Source organism: Siphateles boraxobius, unplaced genomic scaffold (genome assembly GCF_051911475.1).
Source record: "Siphateles boraxobius isolate OS27281-9 unplaced genomic scaffold, OSU_SipBor_1 77, whole genome shotgun sequence".
NCBI classification, from domain to species: Eukaryota; Metazoa; Chordata; class Actinopteri; order Cypriniformes; family Leuciscidae; genus Siphateles; species Siphateles boraxobius.
In genome coordinates, this window is record NW_027509205.1 from 9,361,544 (window position 1) to 9,387,409 (window position 25,866).

The 25,866-nt window shown below is 38.4% G+C and overlaps 1 protein-coding gene across 1 annotated transcript in view; it reads left to right on the top strand.

Annotated features, from left to right (window-relative positions):
- Positions 1-25,866, top strand: part of wnk3 (WNK lysine deficient protein kinase 3) — a 91,772-nt gene that overhangs the window by 15,853 nt on the left and 50,053 nt on the right. The window contains exon 2 of the mRNA XM_077218334.1: positions 2,589-3,650. Within this exon, the coding sequence (XP_077074449.1) occupies positions 2,961-3,650 (690 nt within the window). The 5' untranslated portion in view covers positions 2,589-2,960. The remainder of the gene's footprint in view (positions 1-2,588; positions 3,651-25,866) is intronic.

The window sequence follows — 25,866 nt, forward strand, 5'->3', positions numbered from 1 at the left end:
TTTTAATGGATTTATTCATCCACACAAGTTATTCTAAGTGCCCTTGGCAGTTATGCACATTTGAAAAGTTTTTAGTGTCAGTTTGTGAATTGACACAATAGCCACAGGTGTTGCTGTGAAATGCAGGCCCAGTGCTACAGACTGTAAACAGTCCTACTCTCTTGTAATTATGTATGTCCCTGGTCTTAATTGTACCAAAAATTAAATATAAAAATATTTTTATTTAATTTAGCCTAATGCTTTAGTAAGTTTATGTATGCATTTAGAACTAATAAGCTTGTTAAATTGAGCATTTCCACTGCAGTTATAATCAAGGTTGTTGATGAAAGAACTTCGCTTAAGAAACTTTTTTAAAAACATCCTTTGTATTGAAAAAAAATATACAATATAGCATTACCATTCGAAAGTTTGAGGGCAGTAAAATTTGTTTTAGTTTGTTTTAAATAAAGCATTTAATTGATCAAAAGGAACAGTGAAGACATTTATAGTGCTGCAGAATATTTGCTATTTCAAATAAATTCAGTGTTTTTAACTTTCTATTCATAAAAAGAATCCTGAAAAAAAACGGTTTACACAAAAATATTAAGCAGCACGACTGTTTTCAAAATTGATAATAATAAGAAATGTTTCTTGAGCAGTGAATCAGCATATTAGAATGATTTCTGAGGAATCATGTGACACTGAAGAATGGCTGCTGAAAATGGTATGTATGTAGCCCACTAGGAGGTGACGTTTATAACATAGCATTGTGTTAGCGTCACTAACAAATAACTGGCTAACGCAAACATTGAATGGAGCATAACGTTAGCCGGTTTTACTGCAACAATGCTAGCTGCCTCAAACACAATGATAACCCTGTTTCAGGCTGAAGATCAGAAGTTTTACAGTTTGTATATGATGTTAATATTACTTGAAACTCACCTTGAATTCTTTAAAAAGATCAGGGTGCCTGTCTTTTAGGTGCTTCGCCAAATGTGAGGTGTTACCACCCTTGATTTGAAATGCATGATGTCATAATTTTCATAGTGGCTTTAGAACAACAATAATAATATTTTTAGAGATGCACCGATTACAATTTTCTAGGCCGATTCCGATTTCCGATTTTTCATGAGTTTGGCCTGCCGATACCGATTTTAGCCGATTCCGATTTCATTTTTTCTAACCACTTTACAGCAAACACAAATATTTATTTTCTATCTTTTCTTTAATAGAACATTTTACATAGAACATATAAAAATTTTGAACAAATTAAATAAAATTGAACTATATGAATTATTACTCCTGGTGTGGGAAATTCACACATGTAAGTGCAGTGTATGGTATGGAAGAACCATTTTCAATTCCTATATTCAGATATACAAAAATGTGATATATTTACTTATTTAGGAAACTAAACTTCTGTATGAAAACAGGTTATGGAAATAAAATAATATATAAATGGCAAAAATAAATAAATAAATATAGCCTTGCAGTATAAAGATATTTATCCAAACACACACACAGGCTAATTGCAATCACTTGTACATCAATGGCAAGTTTTATTTCGCAAACAGTTCTTCTCTCTCTGCCACATGTCCAGCCAGGCTAAACAAGCGCTAAGCTCGGGCAAGTGGAGCAAGTGCAGGGAAACGATTGGGAAATAATAAAAAATAATTTCTTTTCTGACATAGCCTACTCCAGTTCTTGTTAAAACACACCAGACATGCAAATTCTGGGCACTTTTTGGGTGAAATCCTATTTATTTTGTCCAACAAAAGTGTGCTTTGACTTTAATTGAGCGTGAGCAGCGCAGCAAAAATAGACTCTGCGCCGAAACCCGCGCTTCTCTGCTGCTCATGCGACGCTCCTACTCGACGCTCACGTGTTGCTCCTGCTCTCGGTGTGAATGCACTCATTGATTAACATGCACGCCGGGAGAAAAAACCTGCGGCTCACGTTTGCGGTGTGAAACGGCCGTAATTCACGAGGTTTCCTACATGTGCGTTCCGTGTGCACGTGCGATGCTGATGTTGCGCGATGTTAATCATGCGGCACCCGAGTGCATTTGACCGGCAAAAAAATCGGAATATATCAGACTGACCGGCCGGTCGCCGATCACCAGCCGATCAATCGGTGCATCTCTAAATATTTGGTCATCGAATCCCATATTACATATTCGACTCTTAGCACTTTTTTGCCAACGACTCGGGGTGGTGCTGAACTTGCCACCATCTTCCACGTGTAGTTCTTCCGTGTGCTTGTAGCCGTTTTTCTTCTTAACCCTTTGAGGACCGCCTGAAACACTTCTTGGCGTACGTGCTTCCCCCATCAGTTTCGGAAGAATTGCAGCCTCGCTACCTTCTGTACCATCGGTACTTGCGATACTGCAGAAAAACAAGTACTGCCAGGATTTTAAAATGTTGCTACCGACTTGGTAACGAATTATCGGTTCTTATGACATCCTTATTTACAATATCAAATATAGAGACTTTTAAATAAAATAAGATGAAAAAATCTGTAGTGTATGATATAATGAAAAACGTGTCCCTTTCTGTGACATTGTGTGAGCCAAATACTCAATAATGATTCTCTGCGTTTTTCTTCCATAGGATACACCTGAAAATCCCCCCTCACTCAATGAAGGTCATTTACCTGTGAATCAGTCACCTGAGCCAGCCAGAAGAAACTCTGTGTAGGAAATGGAGATTAGGAAAGTACACATCAAAAACTGAATTAACCTGCACGGATATACCAACAAAACAAACACCCTCTGATACTCCTGTGAACTCAAGGGAACGTGGAAGATAAGAGCTGCAGAAAAGAGTGAGTAATTCTTGTTGCTGACAGCTGGCAAGACTGGAAGGACGGCTGAGAAACTTCATAAGAGGGTGAGAGGGTGATCACTGAGTGAGAGAGACGGGGACTGACAGAGAGCCAGAGTGCAGGAGGGGGCGGAGGAGGAGTGGGAAAGGTCAATCGCCATGGCTACGGACCCAGGAGAGCCCAATGCCACGGAGGAATCCTCTGGAGAGAAACCTGATGGAGAGAGGGAGGAGGAGAATGACCAGGGGAACAGGGCCGCCCGTGAGAGAGAGAGGATGCACAGCATGCCGTCTGACTTCCCCTCCTCCCAGACCCAGGAAAAGAGAGCGTGGTGCGCAGGAGGAGGAGGAGGTGGAGTGGAGGACGGTAAAGAAATGGATGCACCGGTCAGACCTCTGACCTTCTTCATGCCCTCCTCCCCACAAGCCCAGGAACCGTGCAGGAAACGGGAGAACAAGCGTTTTTTCAGAAAGAGCGTGGAGATATGCGAAGAGGATGATGAGGTGGAAGGAACCCCTTATGCCCCTCACAGCGCCCCTCACCTCGAGTTTTGTGCCTCTGACTCCGTTTTCACCAGCGGAGCCCAACAGTTACCCGCCAGTGCCTCGGCTGCCTTGGGTGAGGATGGCACGCAGGATCCTGATAAGACCGGCCTTTCGGCACCCACTCTAAAGGGGAAGGAAAGAGATAGAGAACAGGAAGAAGAGGCTGAGATGAAGGCTGTTGCCACTTCGCCCAGTGGCCGCTTTCTAAAATTTGACATCGAGCTTGGCAGAGGAGCGTTCAAAACTGTTTACAAAGGCCTGGACACAGAAACCTGGGTTGAAGTTGCCTGGTGTGAACTGCAGGTGAGTCTTGTTTACCCACAAATGATTTACTGTTACCGTATTAATACAACTAATACGGTAAGTAGCAAAGGTTTTTACATTTCATTGCAATATGGTGGGCTGATGGCAGCGTTCAGTATTGGTTACTCTTTTTGAACAGGAATTTGAGTTGTATCATGTTTTTCAGTCTAAGTGCTTTAGCCCTTCTGGTTTGAATTAGGATGCTGTTACTCAGGAGTTTTCCAAGCTTGTTGGTGAAATCTTAGCCTCTTGTGTTTCTCTCTTCAGGCTGTTACAGTTGAGTGCTGTGAGAACAGTAGGGGAAAAAAAAGAGTTTCAAAGTCAGAGCTGAATAGCTTTATAGATTACACAGAGACTATCTGTGGGAGAGAAGGGTCAGGCATACTCATGGCGCAATGAACTGGACAAACAACAAGGCTCAAAGAAGCTCTCTTGTTGTGAAGTGGATTCTATTTGACTTTGCCTCTATGCTTAACCTATTGTTGCCCACTACGTGTTGTATTTTCCCAGAAAAGTCGTCATTGAATAATTGTTTTTTTGTGACAGGGACCCAACTGTTTTATGAAACAGTTGTCAACAGAGGGGCACGCATAAGTAGATGCCGGCTGCGGACCGCATTACTGTTGGGCGATATGCTCCATTTTCACATCATCCTACCGTCAGCCTGTGAGATCGGCCATACACGATATTTTCGTGAGGGGGCGGGGCTTACTTATTTGGTTATTAACTTGATTATTTTCTCATTAATTTGCTTGTTTTATTACTTCATTTTATACGAGAATATTTTTCTATTTTGCTAGCAAAGGTGGAGTGTTTATTACTAGGCTAGATCAGGTTATTTCCTGGTAAAGTGAGGTAAAAAAAAGATCCTAATCATTTTTGTATCTGACTCGAGTATTTCAACATGTCAGCGGGAAATTTACGGACACACATGATCCTCTCATGTCGTTACAGATGCAGCATTTTGAATGTACTTCTGCACGAGATGAAAACACGTTTTAATAATTTCTTAGGTCAAGAAAGAGTCTGCGATGTCCTCCACCAGTACTCTCTCTGTCTGGATGCACTTCACATATGCGCACTTCAATAAGCCCAAAGAACGCGGGTTCTTGTGTTTTAAATGCCGGGAGAAATCAGAGTAGGCTAGGGGGCAGAAATCTAGCTGTGTCGATCGGTTTATACTTAAAATTATGATTTGACTCCGATAAAGGAAAACAGGTTAATGTGTTTACATGACCTTATGCATTGTCAGTTTATTCAGAATAATCGGGTTAAGAACGTGCATGTAAACGCATTCATTCTCTGAAAGTGAAAGTAAAAACGGACTGAGCTTGTTAAACAAGTGTTTGAAGCTGCTTTTGATTTTCACAGATGGCAGAGTTGTGCTGTGTTTGTGAACTAAAGATAGGGCTGGGTATTGTTCAAAATCTTTCGATCCGGTGCCATTTTCGACAACTCAGTTTCGATACCGGTTCCTAACGATACTTTTTTCGATACCATATGTTTTAAAATCCATTTCAACATCAACAAAAATACATTAAACACGAAACTTTTATTTTTCACCTTAATTAAAACAAATTCTGGTAACACTTCTCACTCAGGGTAACATTGCTAATAAAACTGGTTGTGCTTTTTGGATAGGGGTGTGCCAGCAGACACTCAGGATTGGTATCAATCCTAACTTGGCCAAAATTAACAAAAAAAGAGAAATCCTTTTGCCACAACATGAAAATATTATATAAATAATAAATAAATAAACAAATGACATTGTGTACAGGCTGATACTGAACCAACTAAAATGCAAAGGAATGTAAAAAAAACTTTTTAGTGCAAAATCAAATTGCATTTGTGATTAACCGCTCAGCAGTTTTTCTTCAGAAAGATCAACATGTCGGCTTTTTCTGGCAACAGACAGGCCCGCTCCTGGCTAATGGTGTCCCCAGCAGTCGAAAATGTTAGCTCTGAGGGCGTCGATGAGGCTTGTACACAGAGGTACCTGGCTGCCAAGCTGGATAGCATTGGCAGAGTGTCCTTCATACTCCACCACCAAGTCGCTGGATTCACTGTGGAGAGTGTACACGGCAAACCTCTGTAGAGCTGTATCTCCTCCTGAATCTTCTCTGAGGTGCTGGTCATGCTTTTATTGGCTCTTACTTCTATCGCCATGTCTTCCTCTGCAAAAATCTCCTCAAGGGCAGAAAGCTTTGTCCGCTTCTACAAACAGAAAAGATAAAAACAAAATAAAGCAACATTACTGGGTAGCAGGACTCAAACATACTAATTTTCTTCCGAAAATGAAACGGGAAGAAACAGGATGTCCGTATATATTTACCTGTGTAGCTGGCGCTGCACAAGCTTCATCAGATAAGTCATCATCACTTACTGTCTCTTCATTGTCTTCTTTGGGCTGCTGGGCCTGGGTCCTTTCACCTTTATTCTATATTTGATGGAAACACAGGTATCATGTACATTGATTTGATTTACAATGGAAGAGGAGAAAGATCACCAGTAATAAGAATAATAAACACACCTGATGTGTGGCCCTACTAATCAGCTCCTCTACTCTGTCCCACACTGCATCTGCTGCTGCCACTCTTGACTTAAATCTTGGGTCTAAGGCCGTGCTTTCCTCCAAAAACTGCTGAATGCACTCCTCCTGCAAGATAAGAACATAGTATAGAAGTTAGGTTTCTGAGTATACCTTATTTAAACAATTGACAAATCAATAGGATTATGACACTCACTTGGTATCTTTTTGAAAGATCACCCCAGATTTTTTCTTTGATGCACTGAGTAAACGTGGAGTCCTCTGCACTTATGGTGAAGTGGTGCTCAAGTTTCCCCAAGATGGGCAGAATCTGACCCAATGTTGGAATCCTTAAAGCGGACATGCAAGGTGTTGAAGTATACAGTACCTTCATGACTTTAACAAACTCCTCTGCTTTTCTGAAGTCATCATCAGTAACTCGCTCCAGTCGGAAAAATGTCCACATAGTTTTATTAACAAGATTAAACTTCTTAACAAAAGATATTTAGCCTGATACTAGAACAAGCCAATTCAAATACCTGTCCTTCTCCAATGCCCTCTTTAACCGAGCGTCCATTGCAGCTGCCTGGATGGCAGGGAACTGCTCAAGGAACCTCTCCACCATTAGAAAGAGGCTATTCCACCTGTTCTTAACATCCAAGATGACAGCATGTTCTGGAAGGCCTACAGAGAGAAACAGATGGGTCGAACTGGTTATCCATTTGGGGAAACAGTTTAATAAACAATTTAATCAAGACAAGTTAAGTTTAACGTATTTTGATTTCTACTTACCGAGACGTTTCTGCTTTTCCTTTAAGACAGGTTTAGCCAGGCTAGACCTCTTCAACCAGACCACCATTGCACGGATCCTTCCTGCCCACCTTGAAACGGAGGGCACATTGTACAGTTTTTGAGCAGCAATGTTTAGTGTGTGAGCAAAGCAGCCAATCTTTATTATGCTCATCTTTTTCACTGCCACATCCATGTTTGCTGCATTGTCCACAGTGATGGCTACAACTTTGTGCTTTATTTCAAATTCATCCAGAATGCCTCCTATTTCCTCTGCTATGACTTCCCCTGTCTGGGACGTGTAGACTGCCCTTGTATGGAGTACGTTCTCCTTCATGGAACCTTCTTTCACATAGTGGACTGTAACGGTCAAATTGTGGTCTTGAGCCACACTGGTCCACCCATCAGCAGTCACCGCCACATCAGCCACAACTTGCAACTTTCTATTCAGATTTCCTTTTTCTACTGCATACCATGCAGGAATAAGTGTTTTTGACAGCAGGTCTCTGCTGGGGGACTGATACTGGGGGTTTAAGGTTCTTATCATCTCCCTATAATTGACATTAGAGCACAAAACATTAGCAATATAATGGTTTAATTTTTTTTTACTGACAATAACAGTAAAATATGTCATCCAGGCTAAAAGAGGCTATATTGACAAACTCCCATGGCATTATATCGATAGCTTGCTCACCTCCACCATGGGGCCTCCACTGTCGAAAAAGGTAGCAAAACTTTAACAATAAACCCTGTGACTGCTCTGTGGCACTGATCTCGTATTTGCGTGGACATTTTCCCTCTTGCTGCCAGTGTCAAGGGATTGACACTTTCTGGTATTGTCTTCCTATTCCTAACATCAGGGTGGACCGGTGCAAAGGCTAATGTGAAGGGGGAAATAGACAGCGCTAACACTACAGCAACCGACTAGCAGGCATCACAAGCTAACATACATAAAGTGGTAGTCAACGTTATGGGGATGCATTCAGTTTAAGTAGTGAAATTACACTTATCTGTCAAGTATTTCTAAAATGTGTAACCTTAACGTTATGTTGGAAAAACAAAGATGTTGCCTGGTCAAAGAATAACATTATAGCTCCTAGGTAACGTTACATCGCAACGCATAGTTGCATACACATTCAAACCACTCGCGTTAGCGTTAACAATTACTTTAACTTCTGTTCACTAAAAAAGGTTATCTTTCTTACCTGCTACAATCCCAGAAATGCCAGATGACGTTGAAGGGGGCTGGTTTGACTGCGAGGAGGTGAAAGGCTCCTCTGGTTCCATCTTTTTACAGTCGAATACCATGCAACTTTCTGCCTTAATATTGATCCCGTGCATGGTCAAGTGCTTCATTAAATTGGTGGTATTGCCGCCTTTGGTTGTAATACTCTTATCGCATATGTTGCACTTTGCTGACTCGGCATCCACTTTTGTAGCCACACTTTAGACCTCTTTGGCATTGTAAAACAATGCGGTAGAACACATGAGAAAAAACAGTATCTTCAGAAATCCTCCCCGTCACGTGGTGGTGGACAGCCAATCGCCGGCGCGTGCGGCGACTTTAGGTCCTTACATGCAAGTATGGTACAGGCTCACAAAGACACAGCCGCTTGGCTTTTGGAACCGAAATTTGGCGACTAAAGATAAATCATTTTTCGATACTCATATTATCAGAGTTTTTCGTTCGATACCATAAAAGTATCGATGTCCGGTGCCCAGCCCTAACTAAAGACTGGCCTATATAATTTTAGTAATATTACTATTATTATTAATATTTAGTAATTGTATTGTTTTTAGTGCTATTATTGTCATTAAACTTTTGGTTAATGTGCTTTGGAATCAAAATACTGACGAACAACAATGCCGTTTGCATCTTGGATTTAAGATATGAGTCTGTTAAAACAAGCACTCTTGACAATTTGTGAATGGATCACCTTGCAATTCAATTTTGATGTGGGATGTAGGCCTAGTTACTTTTATTCTGTTTTAAAAACATTTTCTTAGAGTCTTCATATGCGTGTGTCGGTGTTGTCGCAAGTGTTAGGCTATGTGGTGATGTCGTTATGAATTTAGGCTAGGCAAATAAATTGTAGTTCCTAATATTAATTTAATAACAATTCTAGCTTTATAATTATAAAACTACTACTAATAATTTAATACGTTCATGGTAAAACGAGCCAATTATCGTATTGATATCGTCAAAGGCATCTGCCATCGGCGAAATCTCAGACTATCATCGATACACGATACTATCGGCACAACCCTAGACTCTTGTATACTGTTGCTCTTGTATCACAACAGTATAACGTACAATAGCTTATCCAGCATGCCATTAGAAATATTTTCGTGCCAAACTCAAAAAATTAACTCTTGCCTCTTGTTAAATTTAATTAATTAAAATAAGCAAGAGTAACACAATTGTTTAATATTTTGTCACAACTTAATTTAATTGTGTTCAATCAACCTAATATATTTAAAAATGAAGTTTACTTAATTAATTTGTGAGAAAACTACATGAATCATTTTTGTTGACAACTAACTGGGCAGTGGATCTGTAGTTCCCAGCATGCTTTGCAAGGGACTGCATTAGGAGGGTACATTTAGGGATTAAAGTGTTATTTTATGTGTTTTTCTGTAAATGGAAAGATGTTGGTAGTTAATGTTTAATATTCAGTAATGTTAGAAACTTAGAAGACTTTCTGTAATGTTTTTGAATTTTGTTGTTACCTTTATGCAGAAGAGTGATGACTGTGTTTAGTTTAGGGCTGTGGGCGCTCAATAAACTCTATACATGCATTAACCTCATTTGCAGACCTGCATAAGTAATATTCAATATTACTCTGTAAAAAAGTGGTTTTAATTAAACTGAACACTAGTAGCTCCTATCATTGGAAATAACTGTAGAGTCAAATTAGCCAAAATTATAATGTTGGCGATTTTAGGCAGGGCAAAAATTAAATATAGTCAACCTGACAACTTTATCTAGCAGGAATGACTAAATTAATTTAAGTTCATACAACAAGATTACAACAAATAATTTCAAACAAATTAGATTTTGTTGGAAAAATCTAATTCATTTTCGTGGAAAAGCTTTCTTTAATTTAATTAAGTTCGTTCAACAGCTTATTTTTTTGAGTGCACGTGTCCTTTATAATCCTTTCGTGAAGCAGTCTTTCAGTGCATGAAAAACCTGCTGCATTTCAGCACTAAGATGGCACTCGGTACTGTAATTAGCCAATAAGGTCCATTTGAGGAGGTTAATTTCAGCAATGTAAGAGGCTTATTAATCAGATTGTTGATTAAATGGTGGAAGTGGCATTTTAATCATGGGTCTGATCAAGGGAGATTATTTAGAGAAATATTTGTATTATTTTAGAGACCCCCTTATTCAAATTTCTCAGTGGACCATAATATTCATCCTCAACGTCTCAGTGTGCCTAAAGGAAGTACTTTTCTACATATTTATTTTCTAGACATTTTAGTCTTCAATTTATAATTAATCATTATTCATGAAGACCGATACCCCCATCGGCCTTTCCCCCACCCCGCCACTTTTTGGGGGTCACTGGACCCCATTTTGAAAACCCCTGCAGTGATAATGTTTAACAGCTCAATTTGCCGTTCATAAACCAACCAAGTAATTTATTATCCCCAACATTAACTCTGGCAATAAATTGCTGCATCATTGGATAGCTAGTGTTCAGGGTGGGAAATTAACACAGTGGCTGGTGGATGCCCAATTTTACCAGCCACTTGTATTTTTTACCAGCCACTTTTTCTGGAATTCAAATTTATGAATGAGAACCGTGACTTTGATAACATTGACGTCCATTACAAATATGTCATTCGATTTATCCATTTCACAATATGAGTTATGCTGCACTCAGGAGCCAATTTATGTTTTCCTCCGTGGATGCTCACGGGCGCACGCCCTTTAAAAAAAAAAAAAGAAAGCACTATTAGCACAAACATGTAAGCAACATGTATGTACATGTTTGTATTTTTGAGAGAATTTTATGCATGGTTATTTTACAGTTTATTTTCTGATATTAGTTAAGTCTGTATGACCATAAACGATGGAGTATTTAAATGTATTTTGCTGCTATTTGAAAAAAATCCAGCAAAACATGCCCGCGCGTTTGTCGACCCCAGAGGGTTAACTCGATAATAAAGCCGTAAAGTAGGCTTTCTTTCAACTCAGGACAGCACCACTTCTCACAAATACAGATAGGATTGGAGATGAAAAGTTTAACTGACACATAATCGAGCTCCGGAGCACCCACGGTATTGGCTCCTATCCTCGCCGCTGCTAAAACTATCGCTAAATTAAAAAAAGATAGCTATCTAGCCATCACAAAACACAACTTCAAGTTAGTAATTTACTTACTTGCACATCCAAATGTAGTCCCGAAAAGGTCTGCCCTTTTTGCCGATCGCATGGAGGTTTCTGAATAGAATTGGTCATATTCATTGACTCTATTTTAAGGTTAGTTGTTCCTCTAACGAACGAATTGTTTGCATTTTCGGACGACGCATAGGTTCGACAGTAAGCGAACTAAGCGAACCCTCGTTTTCCCTTCGTCATCAATGCGCCACTTGTTCGAAAAGTACCTTCACTTTTTATTTACTTCGCCCTCAACAGGTTGTACATTCATATACAGCTGACTCCGCGGCGGGCCTCTTAACACCGGGTATATTTTTTTAATTTATATGTGTCACGGTCCGTTCAGCGCCGTGTCCGTGCGCTGTGTCCGTAAAGCACAGCGCTGAAAACCAATCAAATTAGTTACTCGACAAAAGTGCATTATTTTTACTTAGCAACAGCATTCTTTGACAAAAGCTGTCCAATCCGTTACAAGGAATGTTTTAAGTAGTAACCAATAAAAATATGTTTTACAATTTACCCGCCACTGTGGCTGGTATACAAGGCAAAGTCACCCGCCACTTTGAAAAAGTACCAGCCATTGGCTGGTGGCGGGTGCTAATTTCCCACCCTGCTAGTGTTGTTATTGGCCTACATCATGTCTATGTTTATCATGACATGGATAGATAGAGCAGTTAGTTTTCCCAGATATTATCAACACTCTGTTTTAAACAAACAACAGAATATCAAGCAAAGTGTACCATGGTGGAATACAGATCTACGATACTCTGACAGTAAAAGAGGAATAATGAAAAATGGCAAAGCAGGGACTGAATGAGCAATCTGATGTTTGTTCTCAGTTCTATCATGTGTGGTTTGTTTGGTTGCTTTGTGTTGAAAGGTTGAGAGTCATGTGTTTGGCTTGGAGCTAATCCCACACACACTAAAGGGCCAATTCACTTCACAGTTGCACCATTTTAGTTTGTGTTATATCATCATGTCTTTGCTACTCTGATATAGTGTTAAAACAATGTGGACAGGATGTGGAAATAAACAGTTCATAATGTGTTAAACGGTCCATCCTTCCTTCACCTTCCTTTTTATTCTTATGTCAGCCTGGTACTTGACATGACAAAAACATAAGACTGGGGCCTGTGCACAGATACAGTGATTGTAATATTATTCACTTTAATCTATACAGTATGAATTGTGGTGTAATCTGTTGACTGAGATTGAGCAGATGAATCCATGTTTAGAAGCCATTCTGTCAAGCCTACGTGACCCCCAACAGTCCACACTGCTGCTTAGAGAGTAATGTGCTGCACAACTATCCAACTCTTAGACAGGTTCCTGATGTGAGCTGTTTGAACAATGCGGTTATTGCCTTTTCGCTGAAAATCTTGGACAAGGAACAGTGAAAAAGCCAGAATGAGACAATGTGCTCTGTTTAGAAACTATGTACTGTACCCCCGCTTGGCCGTATGAATGTATATGATGTACAACTGTTAGCTTTTGTTGTGAACTTTTTCTTCTAAAGTGTTTGAAAACTCGGAAGCGAAGACCAGGAGACTCGGGCGTATCTTTTAAGAATGTTTCTTTATTGAGAACACGAGCTGCTCGTGCTTACGTTGCTGTAATCTTCCAAGCTCGTCTCTAGTCTGACTAAGGGAAACGTTCCCTTGCAATTATACATTTAGGGGCAGGGCTTAACATTGTGATGAACAAAGCATGAAATGATGTAGGCTATGCCATTATTCAATAATCTAACAAAAGCAATCACTGTGAAACATGTAACTTATGTGTGTGTCTGAGGTGATTTAATTGCTACATCATAAGCCCGTAACTCCAGCGCGGCAATACTTTGATGGTCGGTCAGAACAAGGCAGAGTGCCGTAACTTGGCGCTTCCAGCACCTGCTTCAGCACATTATGTGTGTAATGTATGCGCTCGTGCAAAAACAAACATCCCCGCCCCCACATAAGCCTATACTGTAATGAATTGCTGTAAAAATTACAGCATTATTTTACAGCAGCTGGCTGTTTTTTAATAATACAGCATTTTGCTGTAAACTGCAATGCATTCTGGGGTCCCGTGGCGGTTTGACTCAAATTTACGGAATATTGCTGTAAATTTCAAATCTACAGAGCCATTGTCGTGGGATATCATATCGGCGGCCGATATATCGTGCATCACTAAATATTGTGCTTATTTTATGTAGGCCTATCTATATCTGATTAATCTCATAGGCTATAGGATGCATTTGGTTAAAAATGTATGTAGTAAAGTGTACGGTGATCCTCCAAACGACAATGCACGTCTAATGATGACTATTGGGACTGTCATATAACATAACATTATAAAGAGAACAATATTGTAATAAAACACTGAATTATTTTGGTTTAGATGCTGTGTCGCATTGCTCCAGGAAGAACGCGTCCACAACATGAGTCTCTAGGCATTCTTGTAATTTTGTGCAGATATAATAATTTGTAATATTATGTTTATTTTGTCTTTTATTTATTAATCTCACATAGGATGCATTTCTTTGAGTTAAATCACGTGCTAGCAAAGTGCTCCAGTTTACCGGTATTCATTCAGCGCATGCAGCTCAAACAGCAATGCACGGCTAATAATAACGATTATTGGGCCTGTCATATTACATAAATAATTGTGAATTCATTGGGTTTAGTTGCTGTTTTCAGCGCGTTGTTCCAGGAAGCGCGTGTCCACGACAGTCACACATTCTGACAAGCACACATCTGAGACGCCGCTGGTGACACATTGTATTAGTCGCTATTTGATAATTCAATAATTAATTTAATTAAATGATCAATCACATCGAAACATTTTACATTCCTACCAGCCCTTTATTTAGATTAAAAACTATTCTCATTCATTTGGTGAGGAACATGTAGTTTTTGAGCATCATTTGCAGACCCTGTCATGATGTTGGCTATATGCCACTGCAGTAGACGCTTGCAGTAGGGCTGGGTATCGTATAGGGCTGGGATAAACGATTATTTTTTAAACGATTAATCTAGCGATTATTTTTTCGGTGCATCGATTAATCTAACGATTCATTTTTCCTGTTCGATTCGCTTTCGATTCGATTATCTCCCCATTAATTGACTAATAGCAATTTATACATGTTGATTTAAATATCTGAATGATTTGAATGATCTGAAACATTGCAATATATGTTTATTGCTCTTAAAATTCCAAAATAAAAGACTATACAAGTGCAAAGTAATGCATTCTTAGTCAGAGGTAGAATTCAATAAAACCTTGAAGCCTTGAAAACACATAGATTGCACTTTTTTTCAGTATGCTAGGCCTGTCACGACACTAAAGAACCACAAAATAGTAGGCCTATTTATGGTTTAATTTTCTTTGACTTACCAAATTTGAAAGTTGAGACTTTATGAAATGTTACCTTCTTGGTCCTGTCTGTCACCGCGTTGTCAGTGTCCTGTATGTATTTTCCACGACATTAATAGCTATAAGCGCATACTTGCAGCAGTCTCGCACATGCACGTGTGAATAGCACGTATAAAATGAACAACCTCAAATCATCAGGAAACGCCACATAGGTTGCTCCATTTCACTGCGCTTCGTGACATTTTTTCCTTTTGCCGAAGAAGCCGTTCGCCGGAGATTTGATAAAAGATAGCGCAGTGCATTCATGATTATTAGGCTGCCGGTATAATAATTAGGGGTGTCCCCGACTTAGGATTTTCATAGTCGAATCAGAATCGTCAAGTCTTCCCTATAGTCGACTAATAGTCGAATCGTGTGTGTGGGGTTAGGGAGGGGGCGGGGCTTTAACATTTTAAAGCCGCGATGTACAGAACATCACACAAAGATATAGAAAAAAATTTAGAAAAACATTTCGGGTCAATACAGCTAAGAAATAACATAAATAACTGCAGAAAGGCCATACTGCAGACAGGATTTGCATTTCACATGCAAATCAAATTAAATCGGCTAAATTGCCTGTGACATGCGAAAAAATTTAAACGGGTTTAATATGACGTTACATGACATTTCATCAAATCCCTCTGTGTGACAAACGACCTCCTCAGTTCCTGTAGATTGACGACTCGCTGTCTACAAAGTGTAGTGTTACAAATTTATTAAATGTTTAATTGAGGTTCCAATACAATAGTATATAAACTGAGACAGTTTCGTATACTGAATTTAGCATTTAAGGTTATGATGGTGATGATATTTGCTGTGAAACAGTTTTCCAGCAAGAGAGTCCGGCAAATCCTGTTTTCTGTATCTGTCAGATTACTGCTCTCTATCGAGCCTGCTATTCCTGTTTCTCTCTATTGTAAGCAGATTACTGAAACTTTGGTAGCTTCTTTCTCAGCGAGAGAGTTCTGCCATTTCCAGTTTTTGAGTCTCACTGTTTGAATAGTTATGCTGATTGGATTGGAATTGGTAACACTCTCAGTATAGGGCAGGTTCCTAAACCTGAATAGCTACTCTCAGGGGAAAATGATGGTGAAATATGAAAATGATCAAGTTAAGAATGACACAGGACACGGGTGCATAAAAAAGATAATCTTTAAAATCCAGTAATAGCTAGCGGTAGCCTTTGGCTAGCAATGCTACTTCACAAACTAGACACAAACACGTGTCGAGCCATAATCAACAACTTATCTAGTAACAAGCGCTGCATTAGAGCAGGCTTGTAGGATATCTTAATTCACAGCCCGTAATACAAGGCTACATGTAGGCTACAACTGAAATAAAATGCTAGCTCTCGCCTGTCAATGACAGTCCACTGACTGAAAACTACGCAAGTTGGTTGGTTGGAGCTGCAACGACACACCCATTATACACCAGCAGCAGGAATGTAGTAATTTAGAGCCATACCCATGTCAAACAACCGACGAGAAAGCAAATCCATCACAATGTGGAACTACTAGATACAGTTCTTTAGGGACACCTAATCTGTAGCCCCACCTTAGCTCTGATGCTCTGTGACTGTTATGAACAGCTGCGATGTCAAGATTGCAATGCTGGAATATGTGTGTGTGTGTGTGTGTGTGTGTGGCGCGCGTGTGTGTATGAGAGAGAGAGAGGCACGGGCGCGATCGAACAGTGGAAACATAACAGGGTTCCCGCGGATCCTTAAAAAGTCTTTAAAAGTCTTAAATTAGATTTTTAAAATTTAAGGCCATAAAAAGTCTTATAAAGTCTTATTTTTACTTATGAAAGGTCTTAAATTTTAGATGACACTTCGACTTAGACATATCTAAATGTTTTCCAAATTAAAACTATCTAATTAGCGTAGTATTATTTTTTATTATTCTATCTTTGTGGATTTGCTTGTTCACGTGACAATGCGCATCACATTGGCGGCAGAATAACGTCTGTCTCCTGCACGCGAGAGAGGAGAGAAGAAGAAAGTTGGCAAATGTCAGTTCAGTCGTAAGTTCGTTCTTTATGTGCGTAGGGGTGTGCGATGTGTATTGTCTACTATGATATTGTAATCTTTGTTTTAACGATGTACGAGGCACTGTGAGCTGACATCGCATTTTTCTCTCGTGCTTTCACTGCGTGATGTGTCAGTGCAGTTTTAGGTAGGCCTATGTCCCCAAATTAGTTTTTGTCTTATATTTATATTAGGTTCTTATATTAGAATATCACATCAGTAAGAGTGCCGTTTTCCCGTGCACAAGTGTGATATTTTGTTATACAATAGTTAAATTAAAAATAAATTAACATTGTGAGTTACTTTTTAGACACCATATTGACAATATTATTTGTTTTCCCTTTATTTCGCTGACGAGAATTTCAAAATGAAACCGTAGCAGAGTCTAATGCAACAGACACCGATGATTTCTTGACTGAAATCCACGTTTTAAACGAGTCATTTTAACGATTCAATGAACAATCACTTGTTTCTTTCCCGAATGAATCAGCCGTTTGAATAAATCGGTTGAATGAATGAATGACTCCCTCAACTCGCTTACGGTATTAAGACTTGCTGCCGCCTACTGGCGGTTTTAGTTTCATATTTAAAGTACCCTTTAATTAAAACGTTAAAATTAGAAATCATTTCATATTTAAATATTGAATATGGATTTTTTTTTAAACTATCTCATAGCTTTATTTATGCAATTGTAAATGGAGTGTAAATATTAATGCCTCTTCTGATGCTGCTTCTGTGTCACCTCTGAACTGCAAAGATGGATTTTGATTGAATGATTTAATTTGACTGGTAACGGTGGTACTGTATAATTATTGTGTAATTAAGTATTATTGTATAAATAAGTATAATTACTGTATAATTTAATTTGAATGTTAGTATTTGACATAAAAGGTGATGCAGAACTCTAAATAAGTTTAGAAAAAATGTCCATATATAGGTGAAAATGCCCCTGGAAGTCAATCTAAGGTGGCAAATATTGCACATTAATCATTTGTCACTGCTGTGAACTGACCACTGCATAGAATATGAAAAATATGAATATCTTTGTGAGTCTACTGTCAACAACAGGCCTAAACCAGCCATTGCACCAGCACAAAAACACAATCAGTAAAATATCATCTAATTATTATCAACAAAACGTTTAAAATATCGAGATATATTTTTGTCAATATTGCACACCCCTAATGTACGGTCTTAATTTTGATTTCTTCAAGTCTTAAAAAGGTCTTAAAAAGCCTTAAATTTGACTTTAAAAAGTGTGCAGGAACCCTGCATAAAAACATACTCCGTCATTTTGTTCATACAGGACATTCCAACTATTCTCACTACTTCAACTTCTTGTTTATACATGTGAAGCAATTTTTATCATAGTTAGTCTAATAGGGTTAAAATTGCTTACATTTTAAGTGTTATCATAACATTGTGCTATAAAATAGAAGTTAAGGTCTTTTGCCTTAGTAGGACAGTACTGTACTTTATAGTTTTGAACTGCTGTACAATGTTCACAGAATAAAGTGAATTGGTCTCAAGTGATTTAGATGTTTATTTACTTAGATGTTAAGGCTCATTCATAGTGTGAATTCAGATCACACTTGTATCCTTTATAAAAAAAATATTATTTTTAACGGTTAAAATATATAAACGGTTAGGCATTAAAAAAAAGTTTGGTTCCGGTTGAGGTCATGGGTCGGTAGGGACTTTTTTCTTTTCTTTTTTTTTTCTCCAGTGGCAGCAAGGGATAGGAAGGAAATTATTATTATTATTTTTTTTTAAATTTACAGTAGCGATGGATAAGCTACTCTGTTTTTTCATAACATAGCCTTACCTGTACATGTACTCTACCACATTGTGTGTCCCAGCATGTTACACGCACACACACACGCTGATTTTAAATGTGTACGTGGGGCCAAACGGGGTTGCCTTATTGTAAAGTGTTACCGATTAGTTAGGCTATACACCGATTCAGACGTCTCGTAAGTTCATTGTTGGAAAGATCAGTTGTTTTAACCATTCATTAAAACGAATCGATTCAAATGAGTCATTAGTTCGCGAATTAGACGTGTCATTATTGGACGTGTGCGCGTTGTGTGATTATCCCGGCGGTTAGGACATCCCACAAGATTTGTTTCATCATAGAAAACATTTCATCACTGGATAGTTTTTTCGTTTATTTAAAGTGTGGTTTATATGTCAGCTGAATGTGCGGAACGCTTTTCAGAGAAGATAAGGCAACGTATTTTTGCAGAGTTCCCACCCAGCGGTAATTCAGGAAAAAAGAAATTTCCGAATGCTCCACATGAAACTTTAGTCTTCCGACCTTGCCATCGTGTCGATTTATTTTCATTAATATGTGCGAGGGAGAGAGAGCAAGACAGTGCTTAGTTTTGAGACTGTGAAGCCTATACTTTCGCCTGGCTCCGCAGAGAGAGCGCGCGCGCGTGACCGGGGCTCTCTCTCTATCTCTGCTCGTTCAGTTCATGCGCCCTGTCACAAACGCAGCAGCAGGGGCGATTCCAGGATTTTATAAATGGGGGGGCACAGGGGGGACCAAGATCCAGTCAGGGGGGGGCCCATGGGAAATCAGAAAATTCAAATAAATAAATACTTGTTTAGAAAATATTACGCACGATTTAAAAAAATCTTTGCAATGCTCAGTGACCTATATATGGTATTAAATGTGCCACCGATCAAGAGCCTGAAAATCATTTTGTATTTTACATGGATTGGACCACACAGTTTTGTTCTAATAAATAAATATTACCTAGGCATTAATTAGTCATTTAACATGGTTTATTCTCAACACAAACATTGAATGTGTGTGTGTTTGTGTGTCGGCGAACGTTATCTGCATGAAATCTGTCTCTGACATGGTTTCTTCTTAAAGAAACCTTGGATGTCCTGTTGCGTTGTAAAAATAAGCAAAAACCCATTCAGTATAAATTACACAGAGTTGCATGTAAAGTTCTCACATTTTAATGTTTACCACGGCTCTGCTTTTTTTGGAAAAAGATTATTGTGCCTTTAGTCTTTAAAACAAAAGATAAAGTAATATGTGGGTCATTCCTGGTATGCGGTGACATTTTGGCTTCATAAGTGTTGAGAAAAAAGGACATGATTTTCATGTTTTTAGCATTCTATCAAAATAGTGACATATAGGTCATACATATAGGTCAAGCTCAGGGACTCTATAATAATAATTATTGGTAGATTGTTCAGACACTGTCCATAAAAATATTCCACCCTGTTAGGGACACATAGTTATCACAACATGTTAATAATGTAAATGTTAAACAATAACTTGGCTTAAAGCTTAAATAATAAGCTTTTCTTGGATAGTATATGTCCCTTATGCCATCTTAGATTTTTTTTGTCTTGAAACAAGCAAAACAATTTTTGATGAATAGAATATGTTTCACATTCCACCCTGTTAGATTTATAGATCTAACAGGGTGGAAAATTCTGAGCTAAGTTAGCCATAGCTCTTTGAGTGATCAACATTTAGCTAGCTAATCTTCTACAGATGAACAGAACTTTTATAACTATGTCAGATTTGTTTTTAATTTTTTTGGATAGGACAAACATTCTCCATAACATAGCCTAACAGGGTGGAACTTAAGGGTGGGACAAGCAGGATAACATTTCAAAAATTAAAAAAAAAGTTAGGAGTGAGAGTTGAAGCTTACCTCAGTTTGTACAGTTGAATTCCACCAGGTAAAAGGAATGAAGTCACTTCTTGAAAATTGTCTCAATGAAATTGCAGTTGGATTTGGAAGGCAAAAAAGTACATACTAACAGGGTGGAAGATGACTTCAGGGATGCAGTAATTGAAGAAAATTTTAAGAAAAAGACCTATATTTCCACATGATTTATATGTATGATTAGAGGCAATTTAGCCTAGTCTATAACATAATTAAAAATATTTTGAAGTTTTTGTCATTTCATGGTTTATATTTCTTGCAGAAGTTGATTACTGTGCACTGAGGACATGATATAATTGAATGCATACATCAACCTCATGTGGTGTTCGGGTCAATTTGACCCGGAGAAGATTTTCTTTTTCCCGAAAATACTAGTTAATGTTATCGCTTTGGACTGAAACTTAGTGACTTTGTTCCCAAACTAAATCTCTTTTTTTTTGTTGAAAATTTTCTTATTTTTTTTGTGGGGGTTTTGTTACCTTGTTACACTTGTGGTGTTCCCGGTCAAAAATGACCGGCCTATAAAAAATAGCTTAAGTCACTCATTATAACATATTTTCACCCAATCTTGGATTTAATCTTTTTGTCAACATGTTCTCTTTCAATTAGGACTGGTTTTATATTTTGATTTGCATCTGAATAATCATAGGCTTCATTTATATGAGAAGTAGGCATTTCATTTTTTGAGTAATTTTGTAAAAAAAAATTGAATAATTTTGGAAATATTAAATAAAATCTGAAAAAAATTGGTATTGTTGATCACACTAGTCAACTTAAATTTTCACCAGGAATTTTGTTTTGAAACTTTTGTTTTGTAAAAAAATATGGCACATAGTCACACTTGTGGTGTTCCCGGTCAAAAATGACCGGCCTATAAAAAATAGCTTAAGTCACTCATTATACCATATTTTCACCCAATCTTGGATTCAATCTTTTTGTCAACTTGTTCTCTTTCAATTAGGACTGGTTTTATATTTTGATTTGCATCTGAATAATCATAGGCATAATTTATTTGAGAGTAGGCATTTCATTTTTTGAGTAATTTTTTAAAAATGTTTGAATAATTTTGGAAATATTGGCCAATATTATTGGAAATATATCCGTCATCATGCTACCTATGATATTTAAATATATACAGCGACACTAAGTTTAGATAAGAACTCCAGTCATATGTTTCATTGTCCACACATCTCTTATTTCGCGTGAAAAGTAAACACACTGTCTGAGGTCACGGGCACGGGGTTACATTGCGCATGCGTCGAACCGTGCGAAGCACACACGCACCGAACCGAGACAAGCGAACCGAACGGTTCGGATGTTTTTTCATGTACCGTGCCACCCCTACCATGAACCTGCTTAATCGGTGATCGATACATTTTATTGATTAAATTTATTATCGACAATTAATCAATCGTCGATTAATCGTTAACATCCCTAGTTGAAATATCGATACTCTACTGTGAAAAAAAATGATCACGATAGTTATCGATATTTTTGCACAGCCCTAAAGTCTTTACTGTGTATAATACAATTAAACGTGCTGAAGGAGTGTGAGAGAAGGACTGGGTGAAGGATGAGCCAAATAGAAGATTAACATGGCATCAGTCCCAGAGAGAAGCTAAGTGTGTGTATATACGTATGTATATATATATATATATATATATATATATATATATATATATATATATATATATATATATATATGCATGCAGAGGGGCACGAACAAGTTGATTTAATGCACTTATAATGAATCATAAGAACATAAGGCTCTATCATGCCTTTGGCCTTTCATGTGAGTGCAGTTGCACTCATTTTTCAAAGCTTCAGTTATAATTACAATTGACGCTAAAGACGAAAGTAAAAATGAAATTGAGATGTCTTACATGAGAAAGAGTTCTGTTGTACTAAATATTAGTGGCCTCTTGGCACAGGTTGCCTTGCAAATATTCAGTACAACAGCAGGATTTCCTCTCACCACTCAAAGCTTTCTGTAATCTCTCTGGGTTTTCCATTTTTCACTCCCCAGTGAGAGAAACCCTGCTCTGAGCTATCCTGGAGTGAAAGAAAACATGCACACTCTGTCTTTCATAAAACCAGTTCCTCACCAGAGGCAAAATTACAAAACTGATGATAAGGAAAATTGCTTTCTCGGGTATTCATTCCCATTATGTATTCTCATGAAACAATCCTTAATATTGATCTATCATTAATAAGTTGAGTCTGTTCCTTTGAATAACCTGTTCTTGTCAGCTGAGGTGAGTCCTGGATTGCTTTCACTTTTAATTCTGATTTTGTATGAGATTCGTACCTGTTTCTTAAATTCATTTTACTATGACATAAGGACAAGGACAGCTTAGGTTATTTCAGAACAGTGCAACTCTCTACAACCTCACTGAGTCCAAACTGATTTATACTGGGTGCCAGTAAGAGCAGTAGTGATGGTTAGAAGGCATGTTGTTCTGTCATTTCGGTGACAATTTTGTTTTCTATTAAATGGCCTGGATCCAGGTAAACTTGGGACAAGTGCATAACCCTGTAAAGTAAATTTGGCTATTTTTGCAAGCTAAATAACGTGAGCAGAGCTGGCTAGACGGATATTCTTCCATAGCCTCCAGGTTGTTTGTTGAAGATGGTTCTGTCTGGCCAGCATATCCTTTAACAAAATTCAAAACGAAATGATAACATTTTAGGCTACAGTACCCTATTCAGGTAAGGTCAGGTTTGATGATGTGCGTTATAGGCTATTTATTTATTTTTATCCCTGTGCGCCGATTGGAGACCGAGTTCACTGCTGATATTCTGGGGATACAACATAGCCAATAGGCTATACTAGGGACTTTAGCCTTTAAATATCTTTGCTGCATTGGGTTAGTTTGCTTTCTAGAACAGCCAAGAGCTTTCTAGCCTCGCGGCAGCAGCACCTTGCATGCTCGTAGACCTTAAAACAGTCGGCACCGCGGATGCGGTTTCGAAAATCAAAAAACGTTGGTGCGGACAGATGATGAGTTTTGGGATGCGGTTGCGGATGAAATAATAATAGCCCATCCGCGCATCTCTAATGGAATGTTATTGTGTCATGGAACATTGCGCTCCCAAACGGATTTGCTCCATCTTTTGATAAGTTTCGTTTAGAAAACCTTAAATCCATGCAAGTCACAATGTCATTACATTAGAATCAATGAATCCATGTCATTAGACACAACGTGCACATGTGCAGACCAATGTTTATTTTGTTTTTTTGCGGTGATGACGGTGACAAGCTCAGACCCGCGGTTGGAGTCACGTGACCGCAGTATTGCGGTAATGCGGTAACCGTCCTAGCCCTAACCGGGACCATTCGCTGTTCCCAACAGTGAGTTTTCAGTGTTTACTAGTGGGCACACTTGGTCCTTTCCTAACCCAACTTACACACAAATGTCTAAACTAACTGAAATGGAAGGGACTGTTGAGTTAAGGATAAGCTATATTAAAACATTAGAAAGAGTGGGAAATATGTTCATATTTCAGTTCCTCCCTCTGTTCTGTCCCATATAAAGTTCTTAGTAATTATTTACTAAGTTCTTTTTCAATTTATGTCTTTAGGTGCTTCTTTGTTCATTTATTACTTTGTGTAAATCCACACACAACTAAATATTTATTATTATGCTCTCTTCTCTATACGGGCATGTGAACTACAGTGTTTGTGTGCCTTGTTATGCGTGTGTGTGTCTGTGGGGCGTACAGTGTTGGAGGGATGTTCTATCTGACCATATGATTGAGTATACAGGATGATCCAGGGAGTTAATTACTGTGGGTGCCTGTCAGGCCTGAACAAAAAGCCTGCACAGACAGCACAACTCACGCAGAAACACAACTGGCTGAATGTACGCAGCCCAAACCAGACCAGTCTGCCCTAGCTCAGCTCCTGCCACAACAAAACTCTCATGACCATATAAAAATGGTTTGATTTAGACATTTTACAAAGAGTAAAAATAGACAAGCAGCACTAGCTGAAATGCTAATCAGCTATAAAACAATATGAATAATCATATTCATGTACTGCTACTGATATGGAAGGGATATTATTGGAGAGTCATGCGCTCTGGAAGCGGTGGTCACAAAATGCAATGACAAGACTTAAGTGATTTTACTTATATTTTTGTAGCATCATGTGAATCATGTTATTTTAGCTAGACAGTTGGGCAAAAGGTCCATAATGAAGATGCATACTCTAAGTCAGAAGTAAGAGCTTTTTCGCAATACTAAAATCGTACTCCCTTTCTCTGTCCCAGTCTAAACTCATTTAATTCAGAGTAATGTACTGTGAGTGCAGCAGAACTTTTCACCCCATCAGTTGTTGTCAAATTTAGTGTCAGACATGCAGTGACATAATGTGGCTCTGAGTAAAAGAGAAACTGAGGCAATGACCCTGTGTGAACATCTTCCTTCTAATGGCAGAGCTCTGAGCCCTCTATTAAACATAGAGACCAACCCACTGGCGTTTTGCCCTGTCTGTGCAAAAGGTCAGTGTCCTCAATGTGCAGTAGGATCACATTCAGACATATGGTGTGTTCGGTGAGGGTGAGAATCTTTTGGCACCTCACAATCTGATCCGATTCTAAAATTATTCATTTACATTTTAGTTACTGACTGTTTAAAAGGATGCATTTTTAAATTATTTTATATATTATAAATTATATTTATAATTATAAGTACTTTTTAAAATAATTGCAAATTAATAATACAGGTCCTTCTCAAAAAATTAGCATATTGTGATAGTTCATTATTTTCCATAATGTAATGATAAAAATTAAACTTTCATATATTTTGGATTCATTGCACGCCAACTGAAATATTTCAGGTCTTTTATTGTTTTAATACTGATGATTTTGGCATACAGCTAAAAAAATTAGCATATCATGAAAGGGGTCTCTAAACGAGCTATTAACCTAATCATCTGAATCAACTAATTAACTCTAAACACTTGAAAAGCCTTAACTCTAAGCCTTAACTCTAAACACTTTTAAAAGCCTGAGGCTTTTAAAAACTCCCAGTCAAGCCACTTTTGAACCAGAAACAGCGGCAGAAGCGCCTGACCTGGGCTACAGAGAAGCAGCACTGGACTGTTGCTCAGTGGTCCAAAGTACTTTTTTCGGATGAAAGCAAATTTTGCATGTCATTCGGAAATCAAGGTGCCAGAGTCTGGAGGAAGACTGGGGAGAAGGAAATGCCAAAATGCCTGAAGTCCAGTGCTGCTTCTCTGTAGCCCAGGTCAGGTGCTTCTAGAGCTGTTTCTGGTTCAAAAGTGGCTTGACCTGGGGAATGCGGCACCTGTAGCCCATTTCCTGCACACGCCTGTGCACGGTGGCTCTGGATGTTTCTACTCCTGACTCAGTCCACTGCTTCCGCAGGTC